The 21,566-nt window shown below is 36.1% G+C and overlaps 3 protein-coding genes across 3 annotated transcripts; all 3 read right to left on the reverse strand.

Annotated features, from left to right (window-relative positions):
• Positions 1 to 8,054: 8,054 nt before the first annotated feature.
• LOC122050405 (BURP domain-containing protein 6-like) lies at positions 8,055 to 8,393 on the reverse strand. Its single transcript, XM_042611309.1, has one exon. It carries the CDS (start codon positions 8,391 to 8,393, stop codon positions 8,055 to 8,057), a length of 339 nt encoding a protein of 112 aa, XP_042467243.1.
• A 5,224-nt stretch (positions 8,394 to 13,617) lies between these two features.
• LOC122050407 (patatin-like protein 3) lies at positions 13,618 to 15,536 on the reverse strand. The gene is made up of 3 exons (XM_042611310.1): positions 15,306 to 15,536; positions 14,981 to 15,217; positions 13,618 to 13,836 (listed from the first exon to the last, which is right to left on the reverse strand). Exons 1-3 carry the CDS (start codon positions 15,534 to 15,536, stop codon positions 13,618 to 13,620), a joined length of 687 nt encoding a protein of 228 aa, XP_042467244.1.
• Positions 15,537 to 15,758: 222 nt separating this feature from the next.
• LOC122050408 lies at positions 15,759 to 16,151 on the reverse strand. Its single transcript, XM_042611311.1, has one exon. It carries the CDS (start codon positions 16,149 to 16,151, stop codon positions 15,759 to 15,761), a length of 393 nt encoding a protein of 130 aa, XP_042467245.1.
• Between the last annotated feature and the right edge of the window lie 5,415 nt (positions 16,152 to 21,566).

Raw genomic sequence — 21,566 nt, forward strand, 5'->3', positions numbered from 1 at the left:
CTATAATAGTTTAGAAATTGAAATCAGGTTCTTTCTAAACTTAGTATGTAAAGACAATTCCTAATAATCCAAATTTTATTCCTATTAGAGAATAAACCTCTCCCACTGCAACAGCTGCTACTTTTGCAGTAGTGCCCATGTGGACGGTGTTTTTTATTTTCATTTAGTTGTCGGGTTTCCTGGAACCCTGCAATCAATCAGTGTCTCCCATATCTACACACCAGGTACCGGTAGATAACTCCACTAAACATGTATCAACTAATGAATAAAATACACCTATATTGTTCTTAGTTCTAAGAGGACAGTCTACCTTAATGTCCAAATTCTATTTCCAATCAATTATAATTGGGACCACTAAGTCTATCCTAAAGTATATCAGCTAGGGATTGACCATCTTCCTAAGAATCACAAAAATATTTGGTTAAGACCAACTCCTTAAAAATCCCCATGAATTTTGTATGCCACGTTAGTGTGGACGTATACAATTTCAAAGAGGAAATTTTATCATTTAATTTTATTATCTCGTTAACCTTACTTTATGACGAATAAAATTAATAGTTGGTCTATCTTTAATCAAATATTTGGTCAAGACTCTAAATTTAAAATAATATTGATTCCTCTAACAATACTATTTAAATTTACCAACACCTCAAAACAGTGAATTTTGTATGCCACGTTAGTGTGGACGTATACAAAATCAACATTTGTAAGAGGAGGGTTTTACCCATTAACTATCTTGTCAACGTAACTTTATGACAAATAAAATTATCTCAACCACCGTTAATTTTGTATGCCACGTTAGTGTGGGACGTATACAAAATCAATCATTTGTAAGAGGGTTTTAACCCTTTAATTTTATTATCTTGTCAACCTAGTTTTATGACAAATTAATAGTTGGTTTCATTTGGTCACACAAATAATAGCAGGTGACTCGATGGGGAGGATACTATTAGATGTGTCTAAGTGTATACCATTACTTGACACTAAGTCCATTAATAAGATTATGCCCTTTGTTGGGGAAGATCACACGCTCTTAATTAACTTCCTATAGTCATCCAAAATGGAAGTCTGTTCTAGTGATCCGCAAACAAGCTCATCCGTTATGGAGGAAGGCACTCAGAGCCAACGCGCAAGCTTGTTTGCATCACTTACAAACCAGTAATGGAGACCATGGGATTTACTTAAAAATCCCTCTCCCACTCGATTATTTATTAATGAGGAATTTTAACTATGCTAGCCTACTAAACTTGTAAACTAACATGCACACACAATATAAAAGCAATAAATAGAAAATCTAATTTTCAACTATTATGGCTTTTATCTCTAGTTGTCCTCCGTGTGTTGTCATCCCAAGCTGCTGCCATATTTGGCCACCGCCACCGGGTCTAGCTGTCGCATCCATCTTGCTCCTTGTTCCGCTGCGCCTCTGGTCCTTAGAAGGTTCCACGCTTTGCAAGATTCGATCCGCGACATAAATAGAATTTTACAATTTTGATCCTATATTCCATAAAAGGAATGTACATGTATCTAGATCAAAAATAAAATCCTAATAAAACTAAATACAACTCCTGTTGTATTTTATAATACAATCATGCACACACATATAAATGCCCTTGACATGTCCAAGGGTCCAATCACACACATAAAACTATAAGTCATAATAGTTGGATCCTGCATCCACAAAGTTAGCACATCCTACTATTATCCTGCCTAAATTATGTATGACATGTGCATAATTAAACTAATACCAAATACACAGAGGCAAAACCCTAGCTCTGATACCAATTGTTGGTTGCTACTCGGAAAGCCTAGAGGTTCCACTGTACAAAAATTTTGTACAAAGGTCTGAACCTTTTCCTAGCTACCATGTGTTCTTTTAAATTAAATTTTGGATCGCCTGCGGAACTTAACACGTTTGATCCAAAACTTAATCTAGTCGTTCTTTTAGGTTTTGACTTGGGTCTCCTGCGGAACTTAACACATTCGACCCAAATCACCTTAAGTTATTAATTCCATTAAATATTAATTTCCATAATTGGTTCCCAGTACTGACGTGGCGAGGCACACGGCCTTCTTGGATATGGGAGCAACCACCACCGACTAGACAAAACCTTTTATGGAAAGCTAATATTTAATTTCCTAAAATAACTTTAGGTTAACCGAAAAGAACAATCAAATCACAAGGGAAAGAAAAACAAAAGAACACTATATCGAAAACAAATTCGAAACTCTAGAATCGTATGCCTCTTGTATTTAGTATTATTTCCAAAAATAACTAGTATGATGCGGAAAGAAAAAATACTAGTTATACCTTCTAGAAAGACCTCTTGATCTTCTACCGTATTCCTCTTCTAACCTCGAACGTTGTGTGGGCAACGATCTTCCGAGATGAGAACCACCAAGCACCTTCTTCTTCCTTCTAGGTTTCGGCCACCAAAATTCTCCAAGAGAAGTAGAGGTCCGGCCACCACCACCAAGCTCCAAGGGATGCAAGAAACAAAACCTCCTTTCTCTCTTTCTTCTCCTAGCTAGAACCGGCCACCATCAAGAGCTCCAAGAGGGATTGCCGCCGGCCACAAGAAGAAGAGAAGAGAAAGAAGCTAGGGCCGGCCACCAAGGAAGGAAAGAGAGGAAGAATAGAATAGAGTTGTTCCCAATTGAAGCCTTCTCTACCCCCTCTTTTATAATCCTTAGTCTTGGCAAATAAGGAAATTTAATTAAAAACTTCCTTAATTATTTTGCCATGAAAAAGAAAATTTTATTTAATTAAAAATAATTTCCTTTTTACAAATACAATGGCCGGCCACACCATTCCACAAATCAAGGAAATTTTAATTCACACAAGAATTAAAACTTCCTAATTTGCTTTCGAAAATTTATAAAAATTTCTCAAATAATTTTTCCCTTCATGGTGGTTAATAAAAAGGAAATTTAATAAATTAAAATCTTTCTTTTAAACATGTGGATAAAAAGAAAGTTATCTCTAAAAAATTAAAATATCTCTTAATTTACAAATAAGGAAAGATATCAAATCTTTTCTTAATCTTTTGTAGAAACTAATAAAAGAGAATTATTAATTTTTAAACTTTCTTTTAAATCATGAACATGGTTAAAAAGGAAAGTTTTCTTAAAATTTAAAATCCTCCTTTAATCAACAAATAAGGAAAGATTTCAAATTTAAACTCTCTTTTAAACATGTAGATGATTTACAAATAAGGAAAGTTTTTACCAAAAATTAAAACCATCCTTTTAAACTACAAATAAGGAAAGAGATTAATCTCTTCTCTTAATCTTTTGTAGAAAGCTATAAAAGGAAATTTTTAATTTTTAAACTCTCTTTTAAAACCATGATATCCACATAAGAAATAATTTTAATAAAAATCCTTTTTAATATTTTAGTGGCCGGCCACCTATGCTTGGGACCCAAGCTTTGGCCGGCCACCTACTTGACTCATCCACTTGGTCTTGGCCGGCCCTAGCTTGAGTTCCAAGCTAGCTTGGCCGGCCCCATTGGATGGGTAAGAAGGTGGGTATGCGGTGGGTATATATCTCTATATACTAGAGGCTACGATAGGGACCGAGAGGAGGAATTGGTTTTGGTCTCCCGATGAAATTAAGCATCCCGTGTTCGCCCCGAACACACAACTTAATTTCATCAATAATAATTCATTCCACTAAAGAACTATTATTAAACTACCGCACCAATCCCAAATTACATTTTGGGCTCCTTCTTATTATGAGTGTGTTAGTCTCCCTGTGTTTAAGATAACAAATGTCCACTAATTAAGTAAGTTACTGACAACTCACTTAATTAATATCTAGCTCCAAGAGTAGTACCACTCAACTTCATTATCATGTCGGACTAAGTCCACCTGCAGGGTTTAACATGACAATCCTTATGAGCTCCTCTTGGGGACATTCTCAACCTAGATCACTAGGACATAGTTTCCTTCTATAATCAACAACACACACTATAAGTGATATCATTTCCCAACTTATCGGGCTTATTGATTCATCGAACTAAATCTCACCCATTGATAAATTAAAGAAATAAATATCAAATATATGTGCTTGTTATTATATTAGGATTAAGAGCACACACTTCCATAATAACTGAGGTCTTTGTTTCTTTATAAAGTCAGTATAAAAGAAACGACCTCTAATGGTCCTACTCAATACACTCTAAGTGTACTAGTGTAATTATATAGTTAAGATAAACTAATACCTAATTACACTACGACCTTCCAATGGTTTGTTCCTTTCCATTATGGTCGTGAGCTACTGTTTATAATTTATAAGGTACTGATAACATGATTCTCTTTGTGTGACACCACACACCATGTTATCTACAATATAAATTAATTGAACAACTACATTTATCAAAAATGTAGACATTTGACCAATGTGATTCTTATTTCTAGATAAATGTTTATACCAAAAGCTAGGCTTTTAGTATATACTCTAACAGCTCTCTTCGCATGAGATACTTCTATAATTACAATCTCAAAGGGTCCCAGATTCTCTTGCTGTTTTGGCACACAAGATTAATAGTACTACCCATCAAGGAAATCAAGGTGGACGAGGACGTGGACGAGGTCGAGGACAAGGTCGAGGACGAGGTCAAGGACAAGGCCGAGGACAAGGATGTTGTCAGATTTGTTTCAAGAATGGTCACTTTGCTCATCAATGTTATAAGAGATATGATTTAAATTTTACTGGAGGTTTTGCATCCACAACTCAAGCATCAACCTCAACTCCATCGTATCACTCAAGAGCATTTTCCCTTGCAAACAATCCTTATATACCTATGACAAATTCTTCAATCTCAGGATAGTATCCAGATTCTAGAGCAACTCATCACGTTACAACAGATTATGACATTCTTGCAGAGGCCTCCTCCTATCATGGTCCCGACACTGTACAAGTAGGCAACAGTTCAGGTTTGCTAATTGCTCACCTTGGAAACACATTTTTTCATTCATCAGGTCGACTCTTTTCTATGCGTAATACACTTCATGTTCCTTCCATCACTAAAAATTTACTCTCAGTCCGTCAATTTTCTCTTGATAATAATGTCCTACTCCAGTTTTCCTTTAGAAATAATTCACTCTGATGTTTGGGGTCATACTCCTATTTTATCAAATCAAGGTTTCCTTTATTATGTGGTTTTATTGATGACTTTAGCAAATTTACTTGGGTATTTTCTCATGAAACGAAAGTTTGATCTTTTCGATATCTTTTGTCAATTTCAAAGACACGTAGAACGTTTCTTTGACCGTAAAATACTCTCTCTCCACTCTGATTGGGGTGGAGAATATCAAGCACTTCATTGTCGTCTAGGCTCTTTGGGCATTCTCCATCGAGTCTCATGTCCTCATACTCCTGAACAAAATGGCTTTGCAGAAAGGAAACATCATCATATAATCGAAACTGCCTTAGCTCTTCTCAATCATGCATCAGTTCCACTTAAATTTTGGGATGACGCAGTTCAAACTGCAGTTTATCTTATTCATCGTTTACCTACTCCATTACTTCACCATAAAAGTCCCATGGAAAAACTCCATAATCAGTCTCCTAACTATACCTTCTTACATATCTTCGGTTGTACATGTTATCCATGGCTACGACCCTACTCTAAGCATAAACTAAATCCCCGTTCCCAACAATGTGTTTTCCTTGGTTATAGTAATTTGCACCATGGGTACCGTTGTCTACATATATCGACAGGACGCATATATATTTCTCGACATGTTATTTTTGATGAATCTCTATTTCCTTTTGCAGCCTCTAGAACAACTTCATCTTCAAATGGTGGTACCTTCTTGACACCACCTAATATGCCATCTGAATTACCATAGGTTGCCTATCCAATTAAACCCATGGGAGGTGCAAGAGGAGATGACATCCAAGGTACTGCCCCAGAAGTTTCCACAAATTCTCCTAGTTCATCAGAATCAACCCAAATGGCTACTCCATTGAGAGAAATGCATAATGATAAAAGGAATAATGTTATGAAACCTATTCTATGTCCAACCTTAAAAGCATTGCCGATCGAAGATAATATGCTCTCTAGTTCTGGATCCTCAAATAATACAAATCCATCATCTAAAACACTATATCAGCCTACTTCCTCGTCACCATCAACACGTGATTCAGATGATAATGCTCCTCGTTGCATGCTTCCCTTAAGTGACATCTATGCACGTTGCCCACCAATGACAACTCGACATCCCCTTCCATGAGCTCTAGTCGTTTCTTCAAAATCTATTGAACCAACTTGTTTTACACAGGCGAACAAAGATCCAAATTGGCGTAGTGCAATGGCTACAGAATTTGATGCACTTCTCCGCAATGGAACATGGAGCCTAGTTCCGTTCACTCCCTCCATGAATGTTGTAGGCTCTAAGTGAGTATTCCGTCTTAAGCATCGAGTTGATGGTTCTCTTGAACGATACAAAGCTCGATTTGTAGCTAAAGGATTTAGTCAACAACCAGGTATTGATTTCAATGACACCTTTAGCCCAGTCATCAAAATTACATCCATCAGACTATTATTATCGATAGCTATTAGTTCTAATTGGCCTGTACGACAATTAAACATTTCAAATGCATTTCTTCACGATCATCTTGAGGAAACTGTATTTATGGAGCAACCATCTGGGTTCATTCATCCACAATTTCCATCTCATGTTTGTCAACTCAAGAAATCCTTATATAGTCTTCGACAAGCTCCTCGTGCATGGTTTCATCAATTATCTAGTTGGTTACAAGCTCAAGGATTTTCTGGATCAAAGACTAACTCATCTCTATTCCACAAATATAATGATGGATATATAATATTTTTTTCTTATTTATGTGGATGATATCCTAATAACCGACAATGATTACAAGGGTATCACAATTTTATTAAGTCTTCTCAATCAAGAGTTTCCTATTCGAGATTTGGGTATTGCTCATTTTTTTCTCGGTATTGAACTTATTCCACATGAGGAAGGCTATCTTTTCTCTCAAAGAAAATATATTACTGGGCTTCTTCAAAGAGCTAAAATGGATGGAGCACGTCCGGTCTCTACACCAATTGCTATAAGCAACTCTACAACTACATCCTCTTCTGCTCTGTCTGATCCATAAATTTATCGAACAATTATTGGAGCCTTACAATATGTCACTATCACACGCCCTGATATTACCTTTGCAGTAAATCGTGCTTGTCAATTCATGCATGCTCCAACTGAACAAAATTAGGATAATGTAAAAAGTACTTCATTATCTCAAATGTACTATTTTACATGGTCTTCTTTTATATCGCCAATCGTTTCGAGATTTACATGCCTATAGTGATGCGGATTGGGCAAGTTCTCCTGAAGATAGACGCTCTACGAGTGGATATGCAATATTTCTTTGACAAAACCTTATCTCATGGAATTCGAAAAAGCAACCTACTGTCTCTCATTCAAGCACTGAGGCAGAATATAAAGCTATAGCAAATACAACGTCTGAAATTATTTGGCTTCAATCACTTCTATCTGAACTTCATCTTGCATCAAATGTTACACCCAAAATTTGGTGTGATAATATTAGAGCAACATATTTCATAACAAATCCGATCTTTCATGCTCGTACAAAACATGTGAAAATTGACTTTCATTTTGTTCGAGAGTGTGTGACAACTCAACAATTATCAATTTATTATGTTTCTACGGAGGATCAAATTGCTGATATCTTTATTAAGCCATTATCTAAACACCGTTTTAACAAGCTGGCAAACAAACTCAACGTCAGAGATCTCCCGTTGAATTTATCGGGGGGTAAAAGAGATAAAAGTGAATCACCGAGATTGACCGGATCAGATCACCAAATTAAATCAAAATAATATTATGATTATTCTAATAATTTTGTTATAATTATTAGAATAATTCTCAGAATAATTCTTAGAATTATTCTATAATTTATTAATTAGTTAATTGACCGAGCACCTTTTTAACCATTATATATTGTATTATGTTTAAGACAATCATTAATAGAAAATAATAAGTTCTATTATTGTTCTCGTATTATTTTCTTCTTCCTATTCTTCTTCTTTCAGCCAGAGCTGAGACGACGAAGTCGACCATGAACTCGATGGAGGTGGCGCAGTGCTTCGTCTCCCTTGCATTCGCCGTGCACTCGCACCGTTCCAGGGTCGCACTCATATCCCGGGCTTCCTTCGAGTTAGGGTCGACGGAAAAAAGCGCGAGGACGTCGGGGAGCTTGTTGGAGGAGAAGGGGAGGGTGTCGGCCACGCGGCGAGGGAGGAGGTCAGCGTGTTTGGGAATGGATCGCTTGAATTGCAAGTCGAAGGTGGCTCCTGGAAATAGGTCCTTCTCAAGGAAGAACAGAGACCGAGAGGACATTTCGCGGAGTTGCGCTGCGTTGGCAGCATTGTAGTAAATGGAGGCGGCTCCCACTACAAAAAATAAGGCTTTCTGGGATGAATTTTGGGATGAATTTTAAAAAAAAAATCGTTGCAAAAATTTTTGGGACGAATTCAGGGACGAAAATTTTGTCATTCCAAAATGTTTGATGCCAACTTTTGGAATGAATTATGGTTTGTTGCAAATTTGGCAACGAATTTGGGGACGAAATTGGTGACGAATAAAATTTTCGTCCCCAAATTCGTCGCAAAAAAGCATACAAATTTGCAACGAATAATTTTTTTGTTGCAAACTTAGCAACGAATTTGGGGACGAATTCACATAGTTTTTTTGCCAAATTTGTCTCTATTTTTGCAACAAATTTGGGGACGAATTCGGTGACAAATTATTTTTTGTTGCCAAGTTTGTCACTAATATTGCAACGAATTTGGGGACAAATTTTTTTTTGCTTCCAATTTTGTCCCTAATTTTGCAACGAATAATAAATTTCTTGCAAAATTGGCAACGAATTTGGCAACAAAATTTGCCAACGATTTAAATTTTCATTGCCAAATTTATTGATAATTTTCATAAGCATTTGCGACGAATTTGGCAACGAAAATACTAATTCAATTAATAAATAAATTTTCGTCCCAGAATCTGGGATGAATATTGTGGATTCGTTCCAGATTATGGGACGAATCCTCAAATTCGTCCCAGATTCTGGGACGAAATCTGGGACGAAAATAAATTTGTCGTAAAATTATTGAGGTACAGTAATTACGATAGAATGGGGACAAATCGTTTTCGTCGCCAAATTCGTCCCTATTAAATTTTTTTTCCAGATTCAATTTATTTCTGCAATTCAATCCATAGATACATAAACACCAAATTCAAATAACAGATAATATACATTCAACACATCCTAATTTCACATACAGTATTAATAATTGAACTCAACTCATAATTCAACAAATATAAAGATCTCAACAAATTTTACAAGATCTATCTTGTTCAAGCTTCTAGAAAATATTATACAAGTTCAACAACCCAATGTTATATAAGTCCATCATCCATCCAAGAAGGTAAATAAACTAAGAATACATCAAGTCATCTTCGTCTACCACAAAAGCTTTGCTCTCCCTCAAATCTCCTTTGCCTACATAACAACAAACAAATAAACCAGATCATGTGTAACAAGAAAGATTGTAAATATGATACGATATGCCCATGTAACAAGAAAGATTGGAAACAAGACATAACTGTGAAATTCCTTAAATATTCAAATAAACGCCCTATTTACCAATGATATGAACCATCCATGTCATAGCAACGGTAAATAAAATTATAAGAAGTATCTTGAAGCTAAGTACAAGTATCGTAAATATGATACAATCTAATATAATTGGTACATCAAATTGTTATGATAATACCTATTTCACCATATCAATCAATAGCTACAAATATTCTATGTCCATGTGACATGGAGAGCATGAAAAGTATTCTTAAAATTTCCTAACATATAAAAATAGCTCAAATGAAGAAACACAAACTAGTTAAGCTTAATTTGGTGATACTAGTCTTTTGGTACTCATGGTTACTTGGTTGCTAGGTAAACTGTAATCATAATTTGGAATTTGAACTAATAATGCAGTAGTAACAAATTTCAATAAATTAAAAGAAATTAGAAAATAAATAAATAAATAAATAAATAAAATTAAAAGTTTAACATGTTACTTAATACTTACTTCTTTCTCCGACCTTTAGTTCGCCTCACCAACCTTGTTAAAAATAAATTGACAATATTAATTAAAATAAAAATTAGAAAAGTTAACAAGCCATTGATTAATATGTAAAACAGTAAACATGAGACAAATAATCACCATACATAATTAAAATCATCAAAAACCATCACCACCATCATCGTTATCATCGTAGGCATCATCATCATCGTCATTGGGAGGATTTTGACTTTGAGCGGAGCTCAACTAAAGGTGTTGCATGATTAATTCTTGTTGTCGGCACATATCTCTAATATTTTTCTCCAAATTAGCTCGTTCTAGGTCTCTTTGTGCCCTTTCTTTGTCTCTTTGCGATATTATTTCCATCATATTTCTAACCTCATCAGTCAAGGTATTTATTTGGGTCTTAAGTGCTAATGTGGAGGAAGATGTTCCAACTAATCTTTGGGTTTTGCTCAAGGAACTCATCCCCAATATCCTTCCCCCTTTTGGTCCTCCACTGGCCTCTAACCATAAACTCAAATTATTACCAACAGACTCCTCAGACCCCTGACTATCGATACCAGCTTGTGAGCATGTTTGGGCTAGCTCGAGTTGATCATATTTTTCCTATTTTGTAAAACACATACGATATTGATTAGATATAATAGAAACACATATAATATTAAGACAGTGATGGTACGTAATTAATTAAATTTAAACCATATATTAAGATAAAATAAATATTAATTCCAACCTTGACTGCTTTTGCTCTCGCCCCACTCCATGTGTTATCTTTTTTTTTAAAGTGCGGGTGAAAGTATTAATGAAAGAAGGCTCCTTCCTTATCTCCTTGGTCTAAAAAAACATTATTTCAAATAATGAAATAATTTGATATATATTAAAAATTTGTGAAAGAGTGAAAAAATTACCATTCTCCATCTATGCTCATCTATCACTACAACAAAAATCCTCATAGACATCGGTTTTCCACCGGTGTCTATTTCATTTTTGACCGATGTCTATGAAGCCGATGTAAAAAGTCTGCCATTTAAGACATCGGGTTAAAACCGGTGTAGTATCACTTAATGACACCGGTCTTCGAATCGGTTATTAACCGGTGTAGTATCACTTAACGACACCATTTCATAAACGGTGTAAAACCGATGTAATATTGTATGTTAATAACACCAGTTTTGGCAGCGGTAAATGACCGATGTAATATTAGTTAATAACACCGATTTTACAGCGGTGGAAAACCGATGTAATATGGATATTTTTTAACAGCACAAATTTGATTTCTGAAACAATGAAAAACCGACAGTAATAAAAAAAACACACAAATATTCACAAATTACATAAATATTCTTCATTTAACAATATCCATAAAATACACAAATATTCACAAATTATATAAATAATCTTCTTACAACAGTATCCATAAAATACCCAAACATTCTTTTTACATCAAAAGCTAACTAATATATATCAAAATCAAGATAGAACATTCTTTTAACAACACATCAAGGTAGAACCACACTTCAAATGTAATCTAGCATGCATTCCGCCCAATCGAACCGCACTTCATCAATTTCAACTCTAGAGTAGTTGAGATTTGTAAACTGTAAAAACACATAAATAATATATTAGTAAAGATGCAATTTTGAAAGCTGGAAATGGTAAAGATGCAATTTTGAAAGCTGGAAATGCAGTTTTCTGAGTTAAAACATCCACTGTTTGTGTTTTCTGAGTTAAAACATCCACTGTTCTAATCTGTCAAAAAAAAAAAAAATAAGAACCAAACAGTTCAACTTGCCTCTGTGGTGCTTCCCATCGTTCCTCAGAAGAAACCCCAAGGGTTTTAGTGATCATCTGTGTGGACTGCGGAGCTGGAATATGGCAACCTCCCCTGGGCCACTGCCACAATGTTGTTAGACAAAGACTTGATTTTGCTTCTGAAAACCAATCTGCAGATGAACATCCAAAGGAGGCATTCATGGAATCAAAATCTGTCATAAAGGAGAAATATAACACAGCTACCAACTCCAGAGCTAAGATAACAGTTCAACTTGGTGAAGGATTGGAGGTTGAAGGTGAAGAATCAGAAGCAGATATTGCTTTTGATCTGAATCGTTCCAACAACCAAGTACCAGATATGCACATAAGGCTGCCAGAATATCCAACTCCTATTTATCATTCTAGAAGAGAATTATTAAAGAAAAATTGGAAGCATCTGGCTAGAATGGCTGGCAAGGCAAATAGTACAGATAAAACCCACATTGTTGAGATATCAAAACAGAGTAGCATTCAGAGTCATGTAAAGTTAGATGGTGATACAACTTTAGTGCGAGGGGAAATGGAGAATGAACAAGCTAAAAGTTGTTATAATCATGTTGACAATGGACGAAGAGGTTCCATATATCCAATTTCAGGTGATAAAGGCTCTACGCAGACACACGCCAGCAATATTCCACAATTTCCACCGGAATGTAAAAGGAGGAGAACCATGCTAATGCACAATGTGGAATTTGGTCAAATGACACGAGTCTCCAAATCATGTAGCTTTGTAGATGAACAAAATCTGGTACCGTTGGGTGATTTACAAACCTCAGATTTCATGTTGACCTTTGGTCCCATCAAATGGGTGACAAAGAAGAGATCATAGGTGCTTATTCGAGTCCCTAAGCTAGTTCTCGCTGAGATAGTTGCAGGCTACAAAGATCTTTTGCAAAACCTTAAAAGCTGACACCAAGCATGCATCAAAGCCTTGTTCACAGATACTCATGTGAGAATGAAAATAGGAAAATGAACAATAAGAAAACATGTTCATCACCAGCAGTGAATGTTTTCATCTCATGGATTACATGCTTGCTCTAAAATGATAAATGATGCACCGTAATTGTAGACGAGTGGTAGAATTTTGGAAATGCAATTTTGAAATGGAAGTTCTGGCTCCTTTTTATCTTTTAAATGAGTTAGCACACCAGGCTGTGTCAAAATTAAGAACCAAGATATGACTTTTGCAGCAGTAAAATTTACATTCTGTTATTGTGACAACACTAACCACACGCTAATTTCTTGACAAAGTTTTTCAAGAAAGACCAAGTTATGGCTTTGAGAAGAGTAAAAGGTAAAAAGCATTTAATGTCCAAAGCAAAATTTTCTTGGGGAAATTTTAAACAAATAAAGCTATGTCATTAGCAAGACTTAAAAGTGTAGCTATTCTGTAATGCACTAACATCTTGTAATTAAAACTAAGTTACTTATCAGAAAATTCAACAATTGAACTTGGATTCGATGCTCTAATCCAATTTGTTGTACTTCAGTGCCTCTTTGTTGTTTCATCTCAAAAGAAACAAAATCACTGAAGAAGGAAATACATTTAAAAAAAAATTCCTTAGCAGAACCAAACAATCTAATGTCAGCCCATTAACATGAAAAAAAATAAATCAAATGCAATAAAATGTTTAGACCTTTTGAACTTGACAACAGATATGACTTGTTTAGGTATAAAACTCAAACCTGTCTTCCATCCATGCAATGCTGTACAAGTCACCAAGGCAAGTCATATATTCCGGTGGTGGTGGAGGATCCATATCAGGACAGTAGGTTTCCCAGCTGTTTTCAACAGCATTGGATGCTGTTGTCACATATACATTAAGGTCTTCTGGCATTAAACCTTCAAAGATACTGGCACTCTCACATGCTTCCACATAAATAATCTGTTCAAACGAACACCAACAAAGATCAGCAATTAACTTGGTTATAATACACATTTTGTAATCAAAAGTTACCCATCAGCTACACTCACACAATTATAGAATTTACTACTACCTTGTTTCAAGGCAAGTCATGAGAATCGTCAGATAAGGCACATAAACGTAAAAAATAATCAACAAGTCACAAGCAGCCACTGTAAAGTGTCCAAGTACCAAGTGTATGTTAAATATGTAAAAGGGAGACAAAAAAGAAAATTATCATAATTACTCAAAAAGCAAACCTATTTCACGAGGTGGATCGGATACATTCCTTACCTCATGGCTACATGGCATTATTTTACCTAAAATTAAATTTATCAAGGTTGTGCAAATCATACCTGGAATCTTGTTAACCAATATGCGAGCTTTTTCTGCATGTTTGTGATTTAAATGTGCACCTCTACTTGAGTTATATCTGTTGTCATCCTGAATGGAAATTATGTACGATAGAGATTAAATTCTATTAATTTCAAGCATTTTTCCAAGGGAATGAATAGTGCATGACAAACTTACATACTCCATGGACAAATTGAAGTTCACCGACTAGAGTGTATAATGAAATGCATAAAGCAGTATATGTAAAATTTACAACTCATGTTGATTCCAACTACTTTCTTACAAAAATTCTTGTAAAAAAGGGCAGTATGATTCTTTCTTTCACATGACTTGCTCAAAGTTGGGGAACAAAAATATTCTAAAATGAAAAAAAAATGGTTCAATATATAACCAATAACAAAATTCCCCATCATAGACATACTTGCATAAAATAAAGGGTTAATTAATAAATCTATTACAACCTATGGAATTCCATATCTATGAAAACATTAAAAAGAGTTAATAATTAGTAGCCATCATAATTTACTTCCATGGAGAACACAAAAGGCGCAACCTTTACCAATTTCCCAGCGGAAGGTGCGATTTTTATGGTCCTAATGAGACGATGCTGCGGTTACAAAGAGAATTAAGAGCAAAAAATTAAGGAGAGAAAACAATGAAGAAATTGACAGTACATTTTTTTCACAATATAAATGCTATTGCATGGACAGAATTTATTACTGATGATGCTTGGTGATCAATATTGAGCACACAACTATCATGCAGATGAAACCAAGTTTTCTTGCCTAAGCTTCCTTTCATCTGACAATGTCTTGGCAAATTTAACAAGCCGTTCCTTGTTCGACATTGTTCCTCCCTCCCCATCCACCACCGGCACCGATTGCCCAGTCTCCAAGTTCACCCGCGACGCCGGCTTCTCCAGCAGATTCTCCCCAATCCGAACTAAATTTCTTAAGTTCCACTTCGTTGAATTATCCACCGAAGCCGCAGCGCCAGTCAAGGTATCGTCCTGCCATTCAATCAATCATACAATATCTTCAGTTAAAATCGATCGACTTAGCGCATGCAGCTATACGGAGAATCAGTCGATTAATTACCTGTATGCGAAGGTAGTTGCCCTCACTTTCCAGTGCCTGGAAAACGACTGAAGCATAGATATCCACCATGTCCGAGGTCGCCTCCCTGAAAATTTGGACGAGTGGCGATTTTCCTCTGTTCCATAGCCACTCAAGCAATCCCCATCGAGCGCTCTCTCGGGCACTATACCTCTCCGTCTGTTTATGTGCTCCAGTCCCAATCGAGATCACCAGAAATTGACGGTAGTCCATCGGATTATACGACTCGAAATCCTCGTTCGACTCCAGAATTTGCTACTTGGAAAGTCTCTCTGACTCATGGACTAAAGTAAATCGATTGTAAACGCAGAAACTACACAGTGGCATTACCTCGAACGCTAAACGGACAACCTTCTTGGCGCGCTGAAACAGAGAGAGATTCCCTCTGCAAGAGTGTATGTGCTGGAACTGGTCAATGCCGAGCTTGCGAGTGACCTAGCCGAACTGGATGTAGACGAAATCGGAGTAGGGGAGGTCAACCTTGATGTAGCTGATGCCGTACCAGATGCGATAGCTCCGAATCTGGACACCCTCGAGGTTGGAGACGGAGTCATAGCCGAGGAAGCCAGACACGCGCGGGGCATAGTAGACGACGTACTCGAAGCCGACGTAGCACTCTCCGTAGAGATCGATGACGAAGTAGCCGTTGGAAGCGACGGAGAAAGACTTGACGGTGTCGGGGAGGATGCCGAGAGGGAGGTTGTACTCCTGGAGGATGTCGTAGACAGTGGAGCTGTTGGACGGCGAGGCCGATGATTGGGCAGTCACCGCCGCGAAGAGGGAGGAAGGGAAGAAGAGAGAAAGGAGGAGGAGGAGGGAGGAGGACATGGCGATCGGGAAGGAGAAACCCGACGTATTTGGGAAGGCAAGAAGGAGAGCTAAGTCTTTGACTGCGGAATATAAAAACAAGTGTTGTGGAAAAAAAACATACTAAAATGTGAAGAAGGCTTTCTCTTCTCACCCAAAGGGAGGAGTTGGAGGAGATGGTCGAAGGAAGGGCATCGTGTCTTGATCCTGATCGGGAGAGAAAGGGGCGTCGATCTAGGAAGGGGAAGAGGGAGATGAGGTTGAGAGAGATGGTCGGAGGTTTAGGTTTAGGTTTAGGCAGAGAGATGGTCGGGCGGGATATAAGTTTAAGTTTGGAGGGAACTTCATAGTGTTGCAAATTTTGGCAAGTGGGAAAATTAAAATATTTTATTTTGGTTTATTAACACCGGATTTTAAAAATCGCTGTTAAAATCGATGTCTATTAACGAAAAAAAAGGTGCTTATAGACATCACCTAAAAAACCGATGTCTATGAGCGAAAATCTGCGCTCATAGACATCGGTTTTTGGAAAAACCGGTGTAAAATACTCAAAGACATCGGTTTTTACATAAAACCGTTGTTGTTCCACCGATGTCTATGAGGGTTTTTATTGTAGTGTATGTTAATGGAGCCTCCTGCATATATAGCACTTGAGTCACCAGAATTGTGAGATTGATTCATTCTATTCAGGTCACTCCTTTGCTTACTCTCCCCCGTTGCCCAAAATATAGTGATCCTGTCCCAATTTTCTTCGGTGATGAAGTTTGGCTTTTTCCCCCGATTATTTGCGTGACTTAATACATGTCTAATGTGATTGCCACATTTCTTTTTAAATATTCTTCGTATCTCCATTTCGTCATTCGGGTCCCAAGTATTTAAGCGCTGAAATGGAAATTTGTTTTATTATATATTAACTATAAAATTGAAGTAAACTCAAGAAAATATACTTTGAACTCGCTCCACCAAAGTTGTTTTGTGGCCGGTGGAGTGCTTGAATATGTCATAGAATCCCCTCCCCAATGGTTGTTCACGATTCTATTTATTTCTTGGACAACTTGTACCAGATTTTCAAATCTGCATTAAATTACAAAATAACGATGTTAAATAATTAAGATAGGACTAAAAAATAAAATATTTTATAGTACTTACGAATCACTGATGGGGACTAAAGGAGCTCTATCATTTCTAAACTCAGCAAATGAGTTTCTTGCTGAGTCAGGAGGATCTGAGTGGACAGGTAACTACTCTGGGTATGGTACTTGCGGCAGCGAATATGAAACTGGTGCAGAAGGTACATGAGATGGGCCCGGCTGATGAAGGGGTGGCGTAGGTACACTGGCAGGGGAATATGATGCCGGTGGAGAAGACACATGGGATGGTCCTGCCTGATTAGGGGGTGGCATAGGTTCACTGGCAGGTGATGGATTTGTCTGGTCCTGTGGCCGCCGTCTACGCCCACCACATCGAAATATATGCTGGAAATTCCAATAATTTGATAAAGTTAATTACAGATCTGATACATAACAAAGGATAATTAAAAATTTACCATTTTTATGTAAAGATTCTGGAAAAGGGGGGAGGAGAAATTTATGAAATCTCACCTCTAATGACCTATAGGAACAAATACAATGTGTTAACAGATAAAGTAAATCAAATTATAAAAGAGACAGTATATACAATAAATTATGGGAAATTTCTTTAAATAAGCTAACAAAACTTACCCATCATCAAAAATCAAAGTCATCATTGTAATTATCATCCTCCTCCTCCTCCTCCTCTTCCTCTTCCTCCACCTCCTCCTCCTCCTCCTCCTCCTCCTCCTCCTTATCATCATCATCAATTTCACTTCTATCCACGTTTATTACTACACCGTTGGGATCTCGTAAAGTTGGAATAATATATTCCTCAGTCTGAAAGGTGTTTGCAACTTCCTCTTGTTGATATGCAATGTTTTCCCAACGTGCCTCAATTTTTTTTCGTGCTTTGGTTTTACAAACAACCCACCAATCAATCTTATCGTGTTTCAAACTTGGATATGAAGAATAGAATACTTGAATCGCTTATTGTGCCAACACAAATTGTTCATATCTCTTATAAAATCTCTTATGATTTATTTCAACTAAATTATAATGTGGATGCACTTTCATCCCTCTAACAGGGTCAAACCAGCGACATATAAATAATATAACTTGCATTTGTGGCCCTGGGTATTCTACTTCTATAATTTCATCCAACAAACCATAAAAATCATTGCTTGCACCTCCTTCATTGGATGACGATACGCACACCCCACTATTCATGGTATTCTTTCCCATTCCATAGTCTTGAGTATGAAAATTATATCCATTTATGAAATATGCTGGCCAAGTGCGTACGCATGAATTTGGACCCCATGACAGATGGATTAGTCATTCTTGCTCAAGGTGAGCTTGATTAGCTTGAACCTAAGGTCAAAACACCAATTGTTAAAAGTATGCATATGTATCAACAAAATATAGATTGTTACTTACATATGATTTGAACCATGCAGCAAATTCTTCTTCACAAAATCGATCAAACTCTTGTGGCAATAATTCAAAATATAAGTTTTTAAATATCCTACTCAAAAAAACATATTGTTACACAAACAATTGACAAAATAGAAAAATAAAAATAAAAATATATACTTACTCGTAATATGACGATACTTCTGGACAATTTAGTAAAATATATGTTTGGGTTGCCCGTCATTCTTTACCATTTAAGTATCTTTGTTTACATGGTCCACTTGGTCGACCAAGGTAGTTAAAAATTGAAAATGAGGTAACATTTGGTCAATAGGACCCTCATCATTTATGTCTGCTCTTCGCCTTTTGCATTGAACATGAGGTTCAAAATAATATGATACAAAAGTGGTGACTTCCTCCACAATATATGCATTAACAATAGAGGCTTCAACTCGTGCTTTATTTTTCACCTTTTTCTTCAAATGATATAAGAATATGTTGGAGATATATAAAATTATATTAAATATAAATATATGATCCAGGAGTAGAAGTAATTTTATTTTATTTTTTGCATTCAAACAGTCGAATTATACAAAAAAGACACTCTACCTTTCAAATGGATACATCCACCGAAAATGGGCGGGTCCTCCAACTTTGGCCTCATATGGCAAGTGAACCAAAAGATGCTCCATGGAGTCAAAAAAAGAGGGTGGAAATATCCTGTGGCACCCCACCCTCCTCACTACTGGACTGTGAGGGCGGAGTGCTACTGGACTACTAACTTTACTTAACTATCCTTGTTCACATGTTGATAGAAATTCCTAAAACTCTCAGAGAACTCAAAACATACAATTAACTAGCAGCAGAAGACTAAATGACTCATCTAATACATTCTACTCAACTCTTTGTTAATAAATTCTTATGCTAAATCCCAAGGCTTCTATAGTCCAGACATCACACATCCATCCGCACCTCCTTGTCGCCTTCCTTTGCTATAACTTTTCCTTTCCTTTATCTGCAGTAAGAGGAAATGCATCTATAAGCAAAATTGCTTAGTAAGCGCTATCTAACTCACAAAACTCGAGTATGCATGTAAGCTGAAAGAAATCTAGAAATTGAATGCTCTTCTAATAGCAAACGAAACATAGCAAACTGAAATACTAAACATGTAAGCAAATCTAAACAACATGTCAGTATATAAGAAAGCTAAACTTGTTGAATTTTAAACTTATGTGAAGCTTATTTCTTTTGTTTGAAAACTTATACTTTAATACTTCAAAATAATAATCAACTTTCTTCTTGGGCTCGACAACTGTACTTGCTATGCGCGCATCCCTAACTAGACCCGAGATAGCTGGTCCTGAATCTAGTAGGGTTTACTAGGTTATCTAAACCTAGGGACGACTATGGGAGCCTAGCCCAAGGACAACTGAGAGTCCTGCATACTAGGTTATCTAAACCTAGGGACAACTATGGGAGCCAAACCCAAGGACAACTGAGAGTCCAGTATAGTGCCACTGATAAAAGTAAAATACTTGTTATCTTTTAATACTTCTAATATATAATGCCTCGGCATTTTACCGAGCACCTTGTGTGCCAAAATCCCTAAAGTCTTGACTTTGGGATCTACTTAAGGTCTTGGCCTTTTTCTTTCTTTTCTTTATCTTTCTTATACTTGTTAATACTTCTAATAAAAGAATGCTTCTTTAAAAACTGAAATATTTAAACAAATTCTAACTTTGAAATGCATAAACAAAAATCTGCATACTATGCTAATCAAAATTCTGCATACTAATCTAATCAAGATTCTGCATTCTATGCTACACTATTTCTGCATACTATGCAAACATAAATTCTGCACTATAATACTTAACCAAACTGCACTATAATCTTTTTCTTTAAAAACTGCATTATAAGTTACACCAAAAATCTGTACTATAAACTTTAAAGAAATCTACACCATAAGCTCTTAAGAAATCTGCACTACAAGCTCTAAAGAAATCTGCTCTAAAGAAATCTGCATTTTAAGCTCTAAGAAATTTGCACTACAAGCTTAATTAAAATCTGCAGTATAAGCTTACATAAAAATCTGCACTATAAGCTTGATTGAAATCTGCACTATAGGCTTAATTAAAATCTGCACCTATAAACTTAATTAAAATCTGCACTATAAACTTAATTAAAAATCTGCACTATAAGCTTAATTAAAATCTGCACTATATGCTTAATTAAAATATGTACTATAAGCTTACATAAAAATTTGCATTATAAGTTTAATTAAAATCTGTACTATAGGCTTAATTAAAAATCTGCACTATAAGCTTAATTAAAATCTGCATTCAAGCTTATTAAAAATCTGCATTATAATCTTAATAAAATCTGCACTTGTAAGCTTAATAAAATTCTGCACACTAATGCTTAACAAAAATTTGCACTATAAACGTTTCTCATGCTTCAAATTCAAGAAGAACAAAGATTCGAAACTACTCCTACTGCAGGTGAGAAGCACTTACCTTGCTTCTTGGACTCATAACCGAACAAAAAGGGCTTCTAGGACCTCGACCGGCCGCCGGAGACGATGCCCTAACTCCCTTTCATTTTCTGCCCGAGCTTCGCCATCGTACGCAGAAGAGAATGAGAGAATGGTTTAAGTCACGGGAAAACAGAGCATCAACTTATCCCTTTTTATAACTTAATATTTCTGTTAACTCCTTAAATAAATTCGCTACCTTTTCTAAACAGACAAATCCAACATCAACTTATCCCTTTTATAATTTAATATTCTGTTAACTATCTTAAATAATCTGTTAACTATCTTAAATAAATTCGTTACCTTTTCTAAACAGACAAATCCATCATCAACTTATCCCTTTTATAATATTCTGTTAACTATCTTAAATAAATTCGCTACCTTTTCTAAACAGACAAATCCAATATCAACTTATCCCTT

Source organism: Zingiber officinale, chromosome 3A (genome assembly GCF_018446385.1).
Source record: "Zingiber officinale cultivar Zhangliang chromosome 3A, Zo_v1.1, whole genome shotgun sequence".
Classification (NCBI taxonomy): domain Eukaryota; kingdom Viridiplantae; phylum Streptophyta; class Magnoliopsida; order Zingiberales; family Zingiberaceae; genus Zingiber; species Zingiber officinale.

Bases quoted from the DNA above. Each gene is read 5' to 3' on its own strand.
- LOC122050405 (XM_042611309.1), bottom strand. From the start codon at position 8,393: ATGTCCTCTCGGTCTCTGTTCTTCCTTGAGAAGGACCTATTTCCAGGA.
- LOC122050408 (XM_042611311.1), bottom strand. From the start codon at position 16,151: ATGTCCTCCTCCCTCCTCCTCCTCCTTTCTCTCTTCTTCCCTTCCTCC.
- LOC122050407 (XM_042611310.1), bottom strand. From the start codon at position 15,536: ATGGACTACCGTCAATTTCTGGTGATCTCGATTGGGACTGGAGCACAT. The intron at 15,218-15,305 runs GTAATTAATCGA...ATTGAATGGCAG, and splicing joins GCAACTACCTTCGCATACAG to GACGATACCTTGACTGGCGC. The intron at 13,837-14,980 runs GTTTCATCTGCA...TCGTTTGAACAG, and splicing joins AGCTTAGGCAAGAAAACTTG to ATTATTTATGTGGAAGCATG.